The sequence below is a fragment of the Nyctereutes procyonoides genome, unplaced genomic scaffold, assembly GCF_905146905.1.
Source record: "Nyctereutes procyonoides isolate TBG_1078 unplaced genomic scaffold, NYPRO_anot_genome, whole genome shotgun sequence".
Taxonomy (NCBI): Eukaryota; Metazoa; Chordata; class Mammalia; order Carnivora; family Canidae; genus Nyctereutes; species Nyctereutes procyonoides.
Window position 1 is genome coordinate 4,566,504 of NW_026575123.1, and position 20,267 is coordinate 4,586,770.

Here is a 20,267-nt window from a genome sequence, read left to right on the forward strand (position 1 = left end):
CAGATAAGGACTACCAAGAAGAATGAAGCAGGCGATGGGGGGATTGAGCTCTTGGGAGGGTGGGCCTATAAGTTGTCTTGCTAACCGAGCAATCAGGGACATCTCCCAGAGACACATGCATGGGTCAGGATTTTTGCAAGTATCATCTTAGGTAACTGCACAATGCCTGCTGTGCAGTCCGTACTCATAAAGACAACCAACACTGGATTTCCTAACATCCACAGCCTGGCTGACAATGGGGCTGTTTTAGGACTCTCTTCTTAACCCTTACCATTGCCACCGACCCGTGTCCTTATTGAGGCAGATTTGCTATTCTCCACTGAGAGCCACTGCCTTACTCTGTTCTTACTTCTGTCCTCTTCAAGACCATCCTATTCCTTCCCAGGGACAATGTACCACTTGTCTTCTCTCCCAGCACAGATGTGCATTCTCTCCCACCTCAAGCTTGTCCTCCATGAAATGGAAGACTTTTCCCATTCATTCTTTCTTTATCTCCTGCCCTCTCTTCCAATTATAACTAGTTGTTTTGTTTTGTTTTTAAGGAAGAAGTAGAAAGGAGGAGGAAGAAAACAGAAGAGAAGAAAGAGGAAAGAAAAACCAACGATGTCACGGGTGCTTTTTAAACTGTACAAGTCAGTCATAGAATTACATAGTGATTATGGAAAGAATCACGCAGGGGTCTCAGTGCTAAAAACATTTGCAAATGCTCCTCACAGGTTTGAATTTAAGGAAAGGAAGCAAAGATCACTTACAGAAATGACTATCTATCTGACAGGAGAATGAGGAAGACAAGAAGAAAACAGAAGTATCTTAATCATCCTCCACTGAGTCCTTTTTTCCATGGACAGTGAAAGCACTGAACAGATCTTCTAGGATGTTTATTAGATTCCCGAGTTATTCTTTTCCCCAATCTGTATCTCCTACACCACTGAGCAGTTAACATCTCTCTACACACACAGGTGTGTCTTGCTGTACTACATATTTCCAATGAAAATGTAGCTTTCCTTAGACTCTAGTGGATTTCTTTAAGCAGGTGAAGGGCCATGATGCCTGACAGCCCACTTATAACTATGTTTTCATGGAACCTTTTGGCTATTCACAGACAAATTATGATAAGTGAACCCAGAATACATACGTGTTTGCCTTCCCAGAAATCTGCCTATGCATGGCACTCCATGAACATTTAATAACGAAAAGAGGGTAATGACCGTGCAGCTCTTGCCCAGTGTCTAAAAATGAATGGACTCAAATTCTCATTTATCTCTTAATCTCTCAGCACTTTTCTGGCCACAAGAGTCAAGTGGGTATCCTATGGGAACAATCCATCTACCACAAGGGTTTGAGGATAGGGAGTATTCCTCAAGGTTAGAGGAGGACTGAGTTCATCAGAGCTCTTCTAGGAGGAGCCTAATAGAATACCTTTCTTCCCAGCAAGGATCCTCACCTCTCACAGGCAGGGCCAGGAGGAGGATTCTGACCTTTCAGATGGCAACTTTTATGGGAAAGGAAGCAGCTAAACAAATGTTGAGTAGGAAAACTGAGGATGCCAGGGGGAAATAATTAGACAAGATTCATAAAGAGGTTTGTTCTGTTGAGATCCAGCCATCACAAAGAGCATCTGTTTTTTTCCAAAAGTTGGGTGCACCGGGTGTTCAGGACAGCCAGCGAGCCTGGAGGTCAATGGCCAGTACACCATTACCCAAGTGACAGAAACAGACTAGCAGCATATTGGAACACACATTGAAAAGGAAAATAGCCATTAACTACTCCCCCAGGGAAGCGATAAAGGAAAAATACAGACATGTGCCTACTAATAGCTAACAATTCTTCTCTAGCTCAGGGGAATAAAGACAGGTTTAGACGACTGGCCTACTCACTTTCTAAACACTTTCAGATTATCTGTTATCAAAACTGTTAAGATTTTTCTCAGGAACTAAGATCCTTCACTTAGGGAACACATGACAGAAGAAATTATTCAACTCTTTCAATCGAATAAAGTTCCCATTGGAATAAAACTCTATCTCAGCATGGCTTGGGCAGCAGTATGGGACACTGGACTACATTTACTAATAAGGCATAAATGAATGCTACAAAGTTCCAATGGAAAACTATTCTTATTAGTGTACAAAGTAAGGTTGCCACATATAACAAAAACAAAACAAAACGGGAGCCCTATTAAATCTGAATTTCAGATAAACAAGTTTTTTTTTTAGTATCAGTAGGTCCCATGCAACATTTGGGACAGATTTATAGTAAGAGATTTAGCTACTGTTTATCTAAAAGTCCAATTTAACTGGGATTTTGTATTTTTCTAGCAACTTTGCCAGCCCTGTCCAACAACCTAGAGACTATTTGGAGATAGTCACCAAAACCATACCTGACCAGCCAAGTTTCAAGGAAGTTGAAGTTCCCAGTAGGGAATTTGGCATAATACCTGATAAATAATGTTTATTTCAAGAATACTCTCTGAGAATGCTTATAGGTCATTTTAAAAAAAAATCTTCCTTGATAACTAACAAGTGAGTCACTTCAAATGTATGTCTCTCTTTGGCATTCAGTGATAACAATAGAGCCTCCAATCCGTGGTCCCTAAGTCTAGACTTAGGAACCTTCCTCACACAGAAAGAAATCCACTTTGGTCAGGTATAAATGAGAGCTTTACCTCCCCATACAACACTTCCGCTTCCGGAGACGACAGGGCCTGTTAATGTTACTGGGTTTTCAGAAAGCCAGAGGAAAATCCACTTCCAGACTCCATATTTCTGGTGTCATGGGGGCTGGGTCAGTCCCAGATACCTCCTGAAGAGGCTTCTTCCCGCTGCTGTTGCAGAGAGACAAGAGCAGCAGGCCAAAGAAAAAAAGTCATCCTCATAAAACAACCAACCATTTGCAACAATTTTATTTGCAAAGGTTTCCTGCTGTGGCTAAATGGTGTGGCTGCTTGGTTTGTTATTTAAAAGAGTGACCCTAGTGAGACCAAAGCTCTTGAAGGGGGGAAAAAGAGGCCGATTTCAGACCAGGATACTGTAAGAGAAGCTGGGACTGAGTGTGCCTAATTGAATTCTACTGATGATTCCAAGTACTGTGCCATACAATAATAGCTCAGACTTTGAGGATAGCTCCTTTATAGTCCCCATTAGTCAACCCCAATCCTTCCTGGACCTTGATAGAAAAGGATATTAAAATAGTCTCAAGAGAGGCTAAAGACTGGATTCAGGAGCCCTGAGGAGATGCACTTGAGGGCAGGGAAGGAAGAGGGATGCAGGTATGCAGACAAGGAAGACAGCCAAGAGAAGAGGTCTCAGAGGCAGTTAGATACAGAACCCTCCCCCCCCCAACAACAACAAAAAAAAATCAGGTAATTGGGACAGAAGAGAAAGTGCACAGAGGAAAGCCTTTAGTGGAGAAGTGCTTTGGTAAGTCTGAAGACACTTTTTATGCAGTATACGGGGGAAATTGAGGTAGACTCTCTGCTCTACCCTGGGACTCAAGGAATTTATGAATAATCTAGACTGTGTAATCTTTGTTCTTTTTAGGACTGCTACACTGGCAAACATGGCACTGGGTATTTGTGGCCATCTTGCCAATAACGTCTGAGGAAGGAGAAAGGAGGACTAAGGAGTGCTCTCTTTCTGAGTGGCCACAAGACACAACAACAAAAGTCAGAACCAGCTGTGGTTTTGAAGGTGCAGTCGTCAGAAACAAGACTTCAAAGAGAACATTTACACTCTAAGGTAAAGTAAGCCCAATGGCAAGTGAGAGGATGCAGAGGATGGCTCACCTGGACAAAGTTTTAGGACATAAGCAGGCATTCCTGGACCAAAATTTATGGATTTTAACTTAACACTCGTTTGATTTCCTTGGTTGTTTGGCAGACATTTTGGTCTAGATAATTTTCATTGTCATCATTGGTTTTAATGGATGAATATTTGGTAAAGTTATTGGATGACCTGGTAAAGTCACTGGCATCAGATTTTAATTTAACACTACAGACCATGGGAGAAAACCTGAATGTACAGAACCAAATAAATAGTCATTTTTTTCAAGGAAATCTCTATTATCTTGCAAAGAGAAGCAGAAGAAAACTCCTACAGGGTTGTTCTGCACTGGGCAGATCAGCATCTCGGAGGAGGTCATTTATTCACTCCAAGTGTCTTTCTTCCCTTTGCCACACAAGACACCAAGAGTGAGGGTACTTGGAAATAAGTAGGACAGAAAGGTCACTTCTTTCACAGAACTTACAGGGACAAGAGATAACAAAACAAAGAGTTACAACTGTCTGAAGAGTGACTTTCCTGGTCAAGCATAAGATGCAGTGAAAGCATATCACAGGGTCCCGTTAGCCCATGGTCCAGGAAAGCTTCTCAGTGGAAGTGATGCCAGGACCCAGTCCTGAGGAATGAAAAGGAGGCAGGTGAAGGAGCATCTGCATTTACATACAGGTGGGAGGAGACTCCTGGGAAATATATTCAAGGCAGAGAAAGGAGCTAGAAGAGAGAAAAAAACATGGTATTTTCAAAGAACTAAAGTAGGTTCAGTATTGCAAGAATATAGCATTCGAGGGAGAGCATGGCAGGAGACAGTTTTGGAAAGATGAGTGGGCCTATGCAATCGAAGACTTTATAAACCATATCAAGGAGATGGGACTTTATTACAGGAGCAATGAAAAGCCATTGAAAGGCATTAAGCAGGAGAGTGATGAAATCACATTTTCATTTTAGATCACTCTGGCTGCAATTTGGAAATTGGAAGGAAGCAATACGGAGAACCAGAAGATATTTACTAGGCCCTGCAGCAATGCAGGTGAGGAGAGCCAAACAGGGACATGGCATGGGGATGCAGCCGTGAACATACTCCAGGGGAGATCCATGGGAAGTGGCACTAGGAGACGGTCAGCTAGGAGATGGTGGAGATGTGAAAGCAAAGATATTTGGGCAATTTTTACTTTAGGCAGCTGAGTAATAGCATGTAGTCTTTATAGGTGGTACAGATTTGTCCAGAAGAGGGTGGGAGGGGAATGGGAGAGAAAGCAGTTTGGCTTTGGCCAAGGTGTAAGGCCCCGTGGCATCCAAAGAAACTTAAGTAGTCACAGTTGATGATATAGACTGGGGTTCAAGGGAGAAATTTCAGCCAGAGGTCATTTTGGAGAAACTTACAGATATCAGTTGTAGCCTTGGCAACAGAGGACAGAAGAGGGGGTCTGGGACAAAACCCTGAGAAGCATCAATATTTAAGAAAGGTCTAAAGGAAGATGAGCATGCCAAGGACTTTGTGATAGAATGACTAGAGAGGTAGAAAGAAAACCAAGACAGTCTATACCAAACAAGCAGAGTTCAAGGTGGGATAATCTTAGGATTGGAACACAGACACAGCTACCTTAAAAGGAGCTATGCAGGAGCTACATTAAAAGGTGCCTGGCTGGTGTCTGACTCTTGATTTCAACTCAGGTCATGATCCCAGAGTCCTGGGATAGAGCCTGCATCAGGCTCTGCGCTCAGCAGGAAGTCTGCTTGAGGATTCTTTCTCTCCCTCTGCCCCTACCCACACTCTTGATCCCTCATTCTCTCTAAAATACATAAATAAATCTTTTTTTTTAAAAAGGTAGCTTTAACTTTAACTCAAATTAAGAGCTTAGGTGAGGGAGTTTAGATCAAGTTCCTTCCAAAGGTTAAACAAGTATAAGTAGGTACACCTTCAACCTCCACTAATTATATTTCAACCTCCCCAGAGTACACTTTGATATTTTATTTAAGCTGGATGGTACCTGAGTACATGCTTTCTGCATAGCTTTCTATTTGTCAGATATAATTCATAATGAATTTAAAATGGATGCTCCAAACATATTGTTGAATGAAAGGTTACTGAACAGCATGTATAGTTTTATTTCCATTTATGTAAAGTTATAGATTTAAATGTATATATATATATATATACACATACATATATACACACATGCATAGAGAAATAACTAGGAAGATGTTCACTAGTTATTTCCATAATGATTATCTCTGGTTCGCTGGATTTAAGAACACTTTTTCTTTTCTTTCTTCTTTGTAATCTTCTGCATTGTCTGAATCTTCAATGTTCACGTGCAGCAGTTTTATACAAATCACAGAACCACAGAAGCCTCATATAGAATCTTCTGCCCTACGCAGTCACATAATATCCACAGGAGGACGTGCTGGAGTCATGGCTGGATTATGAGGTAAGGTCAGGGGAGCAGAACTCTACCTATATCTTCTTCCTACTGAAGAAGTCGGACTAAGATCAACTACAGAAGGCTCCTCTCTGGCAGCCATCTCACATTTCTAAGGCAGAGAGGAGAAGCAAAGGAGACAAAAACCAAGGACAGAACCCTCCTCATGTGCCTCCAGACCCACATAACCTATTCTCCATTCCCTCCCAGTACAGCAGCATTCCTAAGCAAAGGGACTGGCAGGTCCTCCCTCACGTCTATGCCCATTGTGTCTTTTAGAGCAGTCAAGTATGTAGGGCTCACAGAGGCCTGCCTACAACTCCAGACTGAACCTCTTACATGAAGACTGATTATGGGCAGTTTACACCTACACCATTATTCTCTTGAATCATAAAATGGAAACAATTTTTAACATCTGTCTCATAGAGTACAGCTTTGAGGGTTAAACGAGGTCAAACCTGCAAAACACTTAAGTAACACCTAGTGCATAGTAAGTGATCAGTAAGTGGAGCTGTTTTGTATCTCTTAGAATAGGAACCCAGCACAGCAAGCTTTGGATCTGAAACACTCCCACCATCACAAACGACTGCCATCCCAGTGGCCAGCCTTCAACCTCTGACATCTTGAACTGTTCTTCCCAGCATTTCCAAACTTCCAACCCCAATGCTGAAAGCCCTCCTCTGACCTCTGCCATCAGTGTGTGCCCTCTGTCCCACACTCACCTATTTAGCATGTTGGACTGGTAGATTCTCTTCTCGTGGGTGTTGTAACAACTGCTCTTGGGCTCAGGGATGAAGCTGTGTTCAGACAGCATGTCGGAAGCAGCAGTGGTGATTATGGCAATTCCATCCCTCACTCTGGCAGGGAGACCATAGTCCCATTCATCATAGGACACAGAAATGAGGCCAGTGGGGAACTCCGAGGGCACTGTGTCTGTATCCCCTGCCACCAGACTAGGTACAATCCATGTGTAGCCGTAGCCAGTCAGCCCTACTGAGTTAGCTACTTCAAAGATATACGTGGCTTCTTCCTTAGTACAATAGAGAAGAATGATGGGGCTCTGAAGTTTCTTGAGCTGGTTCTGGATCTTAGAATCTCCATCATCCAGGGACATGTCCAGCAGGAGGACTTCCTCTAACTCCCAGCCCACGAAGCTGTTCTCAATGGTGCTGCGAATCTTGTTTACAAAGTCCTGGTAGCCAGGGAAGTAGGTGGTGACAATAGAAAAGATGTACCAGTCATACTCTTCCATGATATTGAGCATTACAGAAGCTTGCTGTTCAATTGATGGGCCAAACTGGAAGAACATGGAGGATTCATCCTAGAATTGTAAAAAGGTAAAATAAAAAAAAAAAAAAGAAAAGAAAACAGAAAAAAAAAAAAGATAGTAAGGGAGAGTCTGAATCAACTGGTTACAAAGGTTTGTGTTCATCATTTACTTTTTCTCATGCCTTTTAAAATGGGATGTTTGAATTATAAATATTTGTAATACCTTTATTCCTAAAACTACCTCTTAGATTTTAGGGAAAAATCAACATAGGTCTATATTCTCATTGTCTGAAATCCTTGGAGCATAGGGAAGCTTCCTACAATCAAATATGTTAATATTTCTATTGCAAAATACATAAAGAGTTGCATTAAGTGGAATAAAGACTCTAAATGGCCTCACATTAGTTCATGTGAGGTCTCACTGTCAAATGAGTTCTAGGAAAACACACACTTCATTTTTTTCGAGCCTTCTGAACTTATCACAACTGCAGATGTCTATCACTTAGAATGAATAATGGAAATGCCATCAATTTACCCTTAAACTTATTGATGGAGGTGGTATACGCACACTGGCCTAGCAGGTGGGTGGTACTCGGGTATGGATATCAGGGAGAAGCCCATGGTAGTAAGATTTGGTCAGTATATTTTCTATAAAGATGTAACTGCTAAAATAATAGCACGTTGAGTTTTCCATCTTCCCCTGTGATAATGAGACATGCAAGTTAGAGTAAGGTGCAAACAATGTATCTAAGCTACAAGTCAGGAGGACTTGTATTCAAGCTTATGTATAATTAAGGCTTATTTTAGATCAGCACATAGAAGATTGTTCTTTCTCTTACCTGTCTAATGCCACAGGTCTCAATTTGACCTCTTAATCACATAACCTTCTGTCAATTCTGAGAATCTTATGTTTTCTCCCTCCTTTTGAGGGAGGAGACATTTTAAATTTCTCCCATTTTAAGCCATATTTCACCTGCTGTTTTGAGATGTCAAGCCCTGCATTTTATCTCTGCCTTACAGCTAGAAGAATCTGAAACCACAAAATGAAGACCCTCTCGGCCTTGTCCTTCTTTCTCAATCCATTTTCCCCTGACTTCCTCCTGGGTAATGGGATCTGTTTTCTTGGTCAGTGCCCCCTATCTTTTATCTGATGGTTCATCTCCATTTTATAACAATCCAGGCTAACAAAATTGTGTCTCTCTAAAAGGGGAAGCTCTTTTTTATCCCCCAAACTAGAGCTTCAAAGTACAGTCACAAGAGACTAGGCTTTTAAACAAAATTATACAGTGATTTCTTCGTTCAGGAACATATTCTTGTATAGCTAAGAAATTGCTGAGTATTTTTTGGGCACCCACTATTGAAAAAAACACAGGTTGGGAAATATCCAGCTGGTATCCAAAGACCCTGATTCGGCAATGAAAGCTGCCAGCCCCTTTGGCTCTGCCAGAGCTATGATTGCTTCATGTCGCTTGAACTTTTCACATTTCCCACAGGCAATCCAGAATGAAACAGCAGATGCTTAGTCATTTGAGGGCAATTCTTTCTGCTAGGGGTAAAATGGTGCTTATCATAGCTCCTTCCTCTGGCTTAAACATACAGTCAAAGAGGAGCCTCAAAGGACCAGGGAATTCAGAGAAGCAGGAGTGGGTAGGACAGGAAGAATGGATGGGAAGGAGTAGGAATTAATTCAGAATAGAATAAGAACTTCATGTGTGTTTATTCCAAATTGCTGCCAGCCCCTGCCCCTAGTTTCCTACTACAATGCAAGTACTATTCTTCAGGTAATGCCAACTTTGTCCTTAGGTTATGGGATTATAGTGGGATTCCAGGACAACAAAGTTGAATTATTCCAAGGCTTGTCAGGGGTCTACAGAGAACTACAACAGGAAAGGAACGTCAGCCACCAGAAAGGCTTTCAGGAAAAAGTGATTTGTTTTCTCGTTACTTCCTGACAGTGTTTCATCTGAGACTTCCCCAAATTCCCCTTTTCCACTCTAGTTTTCACAAAATCTAGTGGATGTAACAAAATGACAAAAGCTTCCAAATACACCTTAAAAGGTACAGCTAAGGATGAAAGGAATCCCAATTGTAAACAAAATAATTCAACCCATTCTATGCGAAGGGAACATATCTTACACCAGGAGGTTCTTGAATACCCTAACTCTCCATCCATTGCGAGACCACAGCTGGTTCAAATACACAGGGAAAGATAGCCCTGAGAGATAATCCATGAGGGTCCATAGTAAATGAGCCCATGCTAATGAAAATAACTTTAAAAGAAAACCAATCTAATATATACCAATATATACCAACCCTACCCTCTTTTCTCTTAGTCTTCTCCTAAAACCCTCTCACAATTAAAAACGAGATCTAAAGAAACTACCAGCTACTATGTGGAGAAATCCAATAATAAAAGGTAAAAGTAAGAAGAGAGGAAAACTAACATGGCTCTATCTCACCTCCATCATACCCTCCTCTTACCTAATTCTATCATCCTCTACAATCATCCTTTCTGACTCCTCTCTCCCAACAATGCCCATTTCAACTTTTTATCTTGCCAATCCTTCATTAAATAAAAGATGCCTTACATGACCATTTTATCTGTGGCATCAAAAAGAGGTTAATGAAGCCAAACAGAAATCAAGAGACAAGAGTTATAGCTTGGACAAATGTTTTCTAGTATAACGAGCGGCCCAGTGTTATTAATTTAGTTGACACATCAATCTGGTATACAGCAGTCGGGAATGGGACAGCTCTGTTTCAACAAAGCTTTGGGCTAACTATAAGTTGCAAGCAGTGACAGGCTTTGCAAATTATGGCCGAAGCCACAAATCAAAGAGCAATCTTCATGTGTGCATGGAGTGGAAAGGACTGGTGGCCACGCATCCATCTTTGCAGGCACCCAGCATGCATTGTGATCACCACAAGAAGTGTCATCTTTGAGGATGAAGGACAGGGATATATTTCAGTTTGCAGCCCACTGTGCATCCCCACTTCCATTTTTGTCTCCTAATGAAGATTTCCAGTCACATTTATTGCATGAATGTACTTCTTCACCTTGCCTTTTGGGCGTCTTTAAAGCATTAGTGTATAAAGGGCCATCATAACTGAGATAATTAACACAGGGAAGGTACAACTGTATATTAGACCCAATCAGCCTAGAACCATTAAGTTGAACCTCCATCATTTTAATGTTCATGGTATTTATTTGCTAATAAAAAAAAACAAGTATTTTTGCATTCATTTACCAGTCTCCAAAATATTGCTAAAAGAATTAGCAGTTCGTGAGATTCCTCTTTTGCATCACCCAGATCTCCTACTGATCCACTTCAGAAATAAAGGATTACCTACCACAGATGCTAATAATGCCCCAACAATAGATTTTAGCTGTCAGACCACTCTGGGAATTGTACGAGCTGAAGAGAACCACCTTGCCCAAAGTCATGCCCCCTTTCTAGGGTAAATTACCCCAAATGATTAGTTGTCATAGGGTATAAAGAACATGTCCTCTTGCCCTAACTCTAGACACCTTTGAAGGATCAGTTGATTTTCAGAATTTCCTACAGGGTTGGTTGGAGCTTCTATTAAAACTGCATGACACCTTTACTTCTCCCTCTGCCCATTCCTTTTTTTTTAATTTTTATTTTTTTACATATTTTTTAATTGGAGTTCAATTTGCCAAAATATAGCATAACACCCAGTGCTCATCCCATCAAGTGCCCCCCTCAGTGCCCGTCACCCAGTCAACCCCACCCCCTGCCCACCTCCCTTTCCACCACACCTTGTTCATTTCCCAGAGTTAGGAGTCCTCATGTTCTGTCTCCCTCTCTGATATTTCCCACTCATTTTTTTCTCCTTTCCCCTTTATTCCCTTTCACTATTATTTATATTCCCTAAATGAATGAGACCATATTTGTCCTTCTCCAACTGACTTATTTCACTCAGCATAATATCCTCCAGTTCCATCCACGTCGAAGCAAATGGTGGGTATTTGTCGTTTCTAATGGCTGAGTAATATTCCATTGTATACATAGACCACATCTTCTCTATTCATTCATCTTTCGATGGACACCGAGGCTCCTTCCACAGTTTGGCTATTGTGGATATTGCTGCTATAAATATCGGGGTGCAGGTGGTCCCGGCGTTTCACTGCATCTGTATCTTTGGGGTAAAGCCCCAGCAAGTGTAATTGCTGGGTCGTAGGGCAGTTCTATTTTTAACTCTTTGAGGAACCTCCACACAGTTTTCCAGAGTGGCTGCACCAGTTCACATTCCCACCAACAGTGCAAGAGGGTTTCCCTTTCTCCACATCCTCTCCAACATTTGTTGTTCCCTCTGCCCATTCCTGCCCGATCTTCTCTTTACATGGCAATGGTCTCAAGGGCACTCCCTAATAAATCTCCTGCATGCTAATCTTGGTTTCAGGGTCTGCTTCCCAGGGAACCCAACCCAAGACTATTTAGTTCCCTTTCTCAAAATGGAAAAGAGATGGCCTTAATAGAAAACATGATGTCTATTTTCAAACACAGAAATGATCTATATGTTAGAAAGACAAGTCTTTGCCCATTAGCTCCAGAGGAGAAAACTGGGACTAAGGAGTAGAAATATTAAATGTCATTATTTGGTTCAATAGAAGAACAGGTAAGCAACTTAAAGCAATTTAGAATGGAATGAACTCATGAGATAGTGAGCTCTCTGTTGCTATAAGCATTCAAACAGGAGCTGGGTTATTATTTGATAAAGGGATTCTCCCCAGCACTCTGCCTGGAAAATGTCACATTCTCCTTCAAGGTCTAGTTCAAGTGTCAGCTTTTCATGCATATCATCTTTCTCAACTTCCCCAGGCAAGTTAGTTCTTTTGCCCTGTATTTTCATAATATTTTGTACGTGCCTCTATCTTAATATTTATCACAGAGGAAGCGTATATGCCTCCCTCCTCCCACTAAAATGTATGTTTCTTAAGAGCAGGAACTATGCCTTATTCATCTCTGGATCCTTTGATGGCATATGAAAAAAAGTAGTTTTGTATTAATATTAAAAAAGAAGGTTCTGGAGGATCCCTGGGTGGCTCAGCAGTTTAGCACCTGCCTTTGGCCCAGGAAGTGCTCCTGGAGTCCCCGGATCGAGTCTCACGTTGGGCTCCCGGCATGGAGCCTGCTTCTCCCTCCTCCTGTCTCTCTCTCTCTCTCTCTCTCTCTCTCTCTCATGAATAAATAAATAAAAAGAAAAAAATTCAGAAAAAAAGAAGTTTCCTTTATTGGGTGGGAAATTAATTGAAATAACTGATGGCCTCATCTGGTTCCAAATTTCTATGCTGATGGCACATACTGACCTTATAGAAATTAAATCAGCTATGCCTAAATAGTTATATATATGTGTGTCTGTGTATATATATATGTGTGTGTGTATATATATCATATATACATATATATCATATATATCATATATATTTGTATATATTATAAGCTGCACTTTTATAAGATGTGACGGGATCCCCCTTAGAGCCAGGGAGAGATGTAGAAAATACAAGTGGCCATTTCCTTACTCTTCTACCACAAATTCCTTGAAAATATAACTTATACTCACCTACCCTCCAATTCTTCTTCTCCCATTTTCTATTACACTAACTCCAACCAGACTTTTAATGTCACTAAAACTCCTCTTGTGAAAGGCAGAGGTGACCTTGATATTGCCAACTCCAATGTCCATCTGTAATCATTGTTAGAGTCATTAATGTACCCTCCAGACTGAGAAGACACTTTAATAACCAAAAAGCAAAGCAAAAACAATTCCATACCATTTACACAGAGTTTTGTTCAGAGTAATTTACTGAGAGGAATGAGTAGATGGCTGACCCACAGCACTACACAGCTATTTTCCATCCCTATCTAGGCCTTAATCCCCAGATTTTGTGGGTTGAGGAGCATGGTGGTGATGTCACAGGGTAGTTATCTAAACTGGTGCTATCTGTGCACTAGAGAATCTCTATTAGTCATTGAAAGTGGTGCTACCTGTGTGCCAGGGATAGGGGGCACAAGGCATAGGACCAAAGATGAAGTCAGTGTTGTCAGCACTCCTGCAATCATCCTTACCTGTGAGCTGCATTTGACATGGGTAATCACTGGCTCCTAGCTAGGCTTTCTTTCCTTGGGCTTCACATTCTCTTGACCTTCCTCCAACCTTACTGGCTCCTCTTTCTTCTGACCTTTCAAAGCTGAGGGCCCCAGAGTTAATCCTTAATCATGTTGTTTCTATCAACATTTACCTCCCCCAGAGATCTCATACAATCTCCTGATTTCAATCCTATCTATATGGCAATCACTCTCACTCTTCTTTCTCCAAAACTTCAAACTTATGTGTCAAAGTACTGTTCTACATGTCCATTTGGATATCTTAGAAACATAGCCAACATTTCCAAAACCGAACTCAGCCTTTCCCATTTCAGGTAAAGGCAATTTAATCCATCCAGTTCCAACCCCTCTCCTTCTCTGGAATCCTACATCCAATCAACCAACCTTGATTGCTGACCTTCAAAATGTATCTAGAACACAACCTATTTTCACCAGCTCTGTCTGAGCCGCCATCATCCTTCACTCAATCACTGTAAGAGCCTCCTAACTGGTCTCCCCTCCTGCCTCTGCCCCCAGCCCTCTACAGTCTTCGCTCAAAAAAAGGAGCAGGATGATCCTTTTAAACTTATATCATAAGATGTTATTCTCTGCCCCAAACCCTCAGTGGCTTCCCAATCTACCAAAAAGAAAAAGCCAACAGTCTTGATTTGGCCCCTCAATACCCCATGGATCCCATACTCTCCCACCGTTCCTCTCACTCTGCCCAGGTACTCTGACGTCTCTTGAATTTATATACTCTCCTGATCCAGACCTGTATTCTAGCTATTTTCTCTGCATAGAACACTCTTCTTCCAGCTATCCAGGTATCCAAACACACCTGTTTCAATTTTGCTAAAACCTCAACTTCTCAACAAAGCTCAATCCTGGCCCTGCAATAGGATACTAATGCCGGCCTGAACCTCTCATCCTGCTTCCATTTTTTTCTTATTGCCTTAGCATTTATCACCATCTGATAGACTACACGAGTACTTATCTAATATCTTTGTTATGGACTTACTCCCTCTTCTCAACTAGAGTAAACACCAGGAGAGCAGGGATCACAGTTAGTTCATTGCCACAACTGAGTACCTGAAATGGGGCCTCAGTAGATGTTTGTTGAATTTTAAAATGCAATAACTGTGTTGCAACCAGTTAATCCTCAAATCTAGTTTATCTTTTTTGGCTTTCCAACTGAGATTATATTTTTCTAGTATCACAAAGTGTTTCACATTATTCAAGTCTAAGTACTTCATAACATCATAGGTATTATGATCTGCTAAAACATTAACATAGAATCAGAGTAAATAAATCTGATTTTCCTTCTAGTCCCTCCTGGTAGTATATGAGTGACAAAAATCCTGTTCTTCTTCTAAATGCAGTTCTTAGGAGGATCTGTGTTTGATGAAAGGCTAGAACTGCTAGACCTTGAAAACTTTCTCCACTACCAATGGATTTAGGAAATAAGTATGGAAATGATGGGGTAAGAGGCCAGAACTAAGAGAAGTTCTGGCCATTTTTTCTTTCCTTCTTCCACACTAAGAAGCAGAGTAGAAGCAGAATATGGAGGACAAAATCTCTTCTCTCCGGAAATAAGTTTCAGGTATCCTCTCCCCACCTAACTCCAAAGACCCCCTCCTTTGGACTAGAAATTCTGATTCCATATTATCAGTTTTTCAGGTAACTAAGACTGCTGGTGATAGTTACTGAGGGTGGGTTTGAATAGTGTCAGAGTTTTGTGAGCATTGCCTTGCAAGATAGGGAAAATGCCTAATGTTCTCCAGCCTTGCCATTAGTCAGAAGTATCATGACTGAAACACATGATGGAAGCTCACTAGTGGAGAATCATGATCTTCCCTGCCTGTTAAATGCCAAATACATTCTTTTTTAAACCTTTGCACACAAAGGAGAGCACTCTGGGTTTTCAAAAGCCTATGAACAAAAAGATTTAAGCAGATTGGCTGTGACTAACAAAACAATTCCTGCAGAAGCCAGCATTCTTTTTCTTATTTGCTTTTTCAGAAGATAATTTGGCTTTCTCCTTGAATTTTGCCCCATTTTCTTCCCTGACTGAGCCTCCTTCTTGGATGTGCTTCAATTGCTAAATGGAAGTCACAGTTGAGAAGCAAACTAACGGTATCCGCTGTGAGAATGCCTACAAGGTTCTTCCTATTCCAGGTCTCAGAGACAACATAATAGCAAGAAGAAAGCTTATAAGACAGACAGAGGGGGCGATACAAGGGAGGGGGAAAAAAGGCAGAGTTCCTCTCACTAGCATACTCAAATGAATTACAGAATTAAGGAAGGGACCAAAGGGCTTGGCGAGTACTAACAGAACTTCTAGAATGTGTTCATGCTCCCCTGTAAGGTATCAGGACTGCCAAAATCTTAACAAGGCTATTTCATTTCATCTTAAATTAAAATTCCTCTCTATGGCCTATTCCATTATGTACATCAAAACAACTCTCAGATGGATTGGCTTGTATTTTTATTAAGAGGTCCTTTTCTATAAAAGAGCAAGCTGACAAGTTCAGCAACAACCAAGTTTGGTGATTGAATAAAAGTACTTTTAAATAAATGCAAGGGAAGAAGGCAGGGGAAAAGGAAAAGTTGGAAAAGAAAATGAAAGGGATAGAGAAAAATAGTGTAAATATTTAACTAGCAGTATTAGTTAGGCAGTAGGATTTTTAATATCAGACTAAATGTATTTAGGCAAATTTGTAAAATCAAGTGTGGGGGCACCTGGTTGACTCAGTCAGTAGTACATGTGACTCTTGATCTCAGGGTTATGAGTTCAAGCCCTAGACTGGGTGTGGAGCCTATAAAGTTTGTTCAACAATAATATCGATCTGAGGATTTAACAGAAGAAAGGCAACACAAAACTAAACAATTTAACCAAGGTAAAACAAAAGGAAGTATTAGGTATGAAATCCTACATCCCAAAAACTGTCTATGCCTTCAAAGTCTTGTCACTTAACTTGAGCCAATGGGGTAGAGTTTACAGAAGAACTGTGATTATTAAAAAAGGACAGGGTTAAATACAAACTGGTAATGGTATTTGACATCCTAGCAGCATTTTTCAGAATAAAGATATTGACATTTGTCTCAAATAAATTAACATTCCCATCTCTTCATACATATTCGATCAGAACATCACATTCACATACATATGGGAATACAGAAGTGGGAAGGTACTCACAGGAAGGGAAGCATAGAAAAGCCATTTTGTATTTGATCAAGTGATGAATGTTAGCACCTCATTTGTTGCTGAAAATAACAAAAGCACTGGTTCCATATATAGTGACTATGTCCATACATATGGGTCTTTTCAAAATATCTCTGGAAAAGAGGGAGCTCTCATGCTTCTGTCCCTGTTCCATATAGAAAGACAAAGCATCCCTGAATTTAGAATTTGGACCAGTGATGTTCATTTGCCACAGGTTAACAAGTCATTATCCCCAATGGTAGAAATAAGTTTTCTGAGAAAGTTTTTTGCACCAAACATCCAGTGAACGGTATTCCTACGTCCCTGGATTGGAAAACTGATCACCACTTCCTCACATCAGCAAAGTACGGCTATTCACAATCAACACAGCTTTGAATTTATTCACATCTCCCAAACCAATTTGGTCCTCCATCTAAAAGAGGCAACGCATTTTGAAGGGCTCCAGAAATGAAAATAAAATTGCATACAGGCGTTTTAAAAATATATATACATATCTTCAACAGCTCATCAGCACCTGCCTATCTTGGCCTCTCTTGATTGTAGGACTTAGAACTTGAACAAGCAGGCATACCTTCCAATCTTTAAACTGGGACTGGCCAAGGACTCTCCTCACCTACAACATTTTCAGAGCTGACTGGGCTCCTCTAAGCCCAGGATTTGATGCACTGATGTGAGCCTGACTGAGTATGGATATGTCCATCCAGAAGAAGCCTTCCTTCCTAACAGCCTCACCATGGATCCAATCCAAAGGACTAAGTGTCTTCCTCGTGGTCCTGAGTTTATTCCATCACTTTTGGATGAGGATTCCCTACTTAGAACTTCCAACTGTTCTACACAGTCCCTGACAAACTGCCAACACCCCTGATACTGGCCCCTGTTCCCTATTTCTGCAAATGCCAGCTGAAGTCTGACCCAACTTTAACCGTGAGATGATGAGCACATTAATAGTGCCAACAATTTGCTGCTTTGTACATTATTATATCAAATCCCTCCATACCCACACCAATCTGAATCACACCATGTTTCTTGGAGCTAGCTGGCCCCCACGCTATGGCAGGCAGTCCCCTGGCAAGGTTTAGTCCAGTCTTCCCAGCTCTCTGACCTTCCTTAGACCTGCTATCCAGATTCCAGTATGCATGGCCTCAATAGAATGAAACTGGTGTCCAGTATTAGACTGGCTACCTTCAAGTTGACTTGAGATTTTCTTCATGTTACACTGAAAATTGCTCTCCTTTCCCAGAATTATTCAGCTCTTACTTTTGCTATGCCTCATTTATGCCTGCTGGTTATTAGCACTAAAAATGAATCCTTAAGAGTTCATAGTTCCTAATTGCTTACTCTTCATTTTCTTTTCCTCATGCTCTGGATGGCATAGGTACATAAAGTCTCATGGGGAGTACAACACAATCTATTAGGACTAGTACTCAGCTCCTCAACTGCTACAGGGAGAACCATACTAAAACTACTTTTCTAACCCCACAATCATGTCCATAATTCCTTGAAAAAAAACTATGCATTTTTTTTTTTACCCATACAGAGAAGTATACTTGGTTTAGAAGGTACACAATACTGCAGATCCAGCTTCTAACCCATTCAAGAGTCACACTTTCTGGCCCAGCCTGTGCCCTCTGACTCAGTGATACCAACTGTGCAAACATTTTCAGAAACCATCTTGTAACTGCTATAGTTACCACTGCAGTCCTATCTGAGGATTCTTCCTTCTTTGCCTCCTTTCCCCACAGTCCTATAGCTCAACGGATAAATATCCCATTGGAATGTCCCAAGTGGCCTACACCCTTAGCCCAACAAGTGTTTTCATTCTCCTCCCTGGGGTCTTGGGAGGTGAAATGCTGTTGATATCTCAACTTGACTCAGGAAGATTGGCCAAGCGAGGACGAGGAGCTGCCTTGACTCAAGAGGGGGTATCAAAGTTGGCGAGATCAATCCTGCAAATAAGAACTTGGCAAGTAATCAAATGGCCTATCTATTCATTCTTATTTTGAAGTTTGTTGATTTGTTTTTAAACCACATTTAGTGGTCTCCAACATTTCTATAATGCAGAGCATTTCACCTGAATACTTTTCCTCTGATGGAAGCGTGCAAGGAGAATAAAAAGCTCTTTAAAAGAAAATGCCAACTGGCATTTCAAACAGAAAGAAGCTCAGAGTTCTCTGGAGAACAGTCATTGTTACAATCAGATGTAGCATTTATTAATCTCTAATCTGGATCCTTCACAGTGGAGCTTCTGCCTATGGATGAATCATCCCAGACAAGTATGAGTCTTACATACAGTCTCATTATCTTTAGAACTGGCAGTAAAGCAACGCACCTGAAGCTATCAGGTTCACTTTAGCTGGCTACTGAATCCTGATCCATGCTAACAAAACAAAATGAGGGCATCCGTATAGCTCAGCAATGACATTTTGATGTTAATTCAGTATTGCCAAAAGGTACCAATATGGTAATCTTCTATAAGCACAGCTTAAACTCTGTTAAATAATGCCAGCCTAAGATCTCAAAGAACAGACATTAACCAGAGTGGCTTGAGAAAACACTAGTCCACCTTAAAAAAAGTTCTCCAATTAAGCCAGTTTGGAAGAATGTGAGGTAGAACTAGATTATTTTTCAAGTCTTCAAAGAAAATTCCACAATTTTTCTCAGTTACTTAGGCCAGTGGTAATATTGACTTTCAGAAATTCTTCCCTATGTCTGTCTTGATTCCATCACACTGCAGATTAAGCTCTTTGGCTCTCATGCTTTTTTCCTTGATGAAAGGCATGTAATAGGCCTTCAAATTTTTATGGAACTAAATCAAACTGATTTCAAGATAGATGATGGTTTGGTTCAAGAAGGATAAGGTTCCCATTACAATATTTTGAGCTGCTTGTAGTGTACCAGATTCTATGTATGTATTATGTTAATTAATTCTCACATCCCTGTGAAATAAAGCCCTATTAGCCTCCATTTCACCAACAGAAAAAAGTAAGCTTTAGAGACATTAAGTAACTCACCCAAAAGTACTGTTGATTTGAGAATCTGGCTAGGTCTGACCTCAGAATGCACACATTCAACCACTGCACCATACATCTTCAAGCTTCCTTTAACCATTCTGTAGCCCCATCTGAACCATCTACACCTCCTATTTTAATTGTGAACCATGGAATGACCACAGTCATCTAGTTAAATTTGCCTCGTGACTAGTAATTATTTTCATGAGTTCCTTAAGCTTCACTCCTATGCATCCATTACTAGCACATGGATACTGCTAACAAGCAATGGATTTGGTGCATGTTATTACCCTATTGTATTCTTCTACTAAACATCATACAACCTGATCTTAAGATCTTATTAATTGTTTGTTAATCAAGCATTTATTAAATACCTATCGAGTGCTATGGGAGGTAGAGATGAAGTGTAAGTTAGCATCCTCATCCTTAGGGTAAGCTAATTGGAAGGTAAGATCAAAATA

General features: G+C 40.8%; 1 protein-coding gene across 1 annotated transcript in view; it reads right to left on the reverse strand.

The window, feature by feature from the left end:
• The window catches only part of GRIN2B (glutamate ionotropic receptor NMDA type subunit 2B), a 280,635-nt gene that overhangs the window by 168,148 nt on the left and 92,220 nt on the right, over window positions 1-20,267 (reverse strand). Inside the window, exon 2 of the mRNA XM_055336794.1 lies at window positions 6,919-7,517. Coding sequence (XP_055192769.1) covers window positions 6,919-7,517 — 599 coding nt within the window. The remainder of the gene's footprint in view (window positions 1-6,918; window positions 7,518-20,267) is intronic.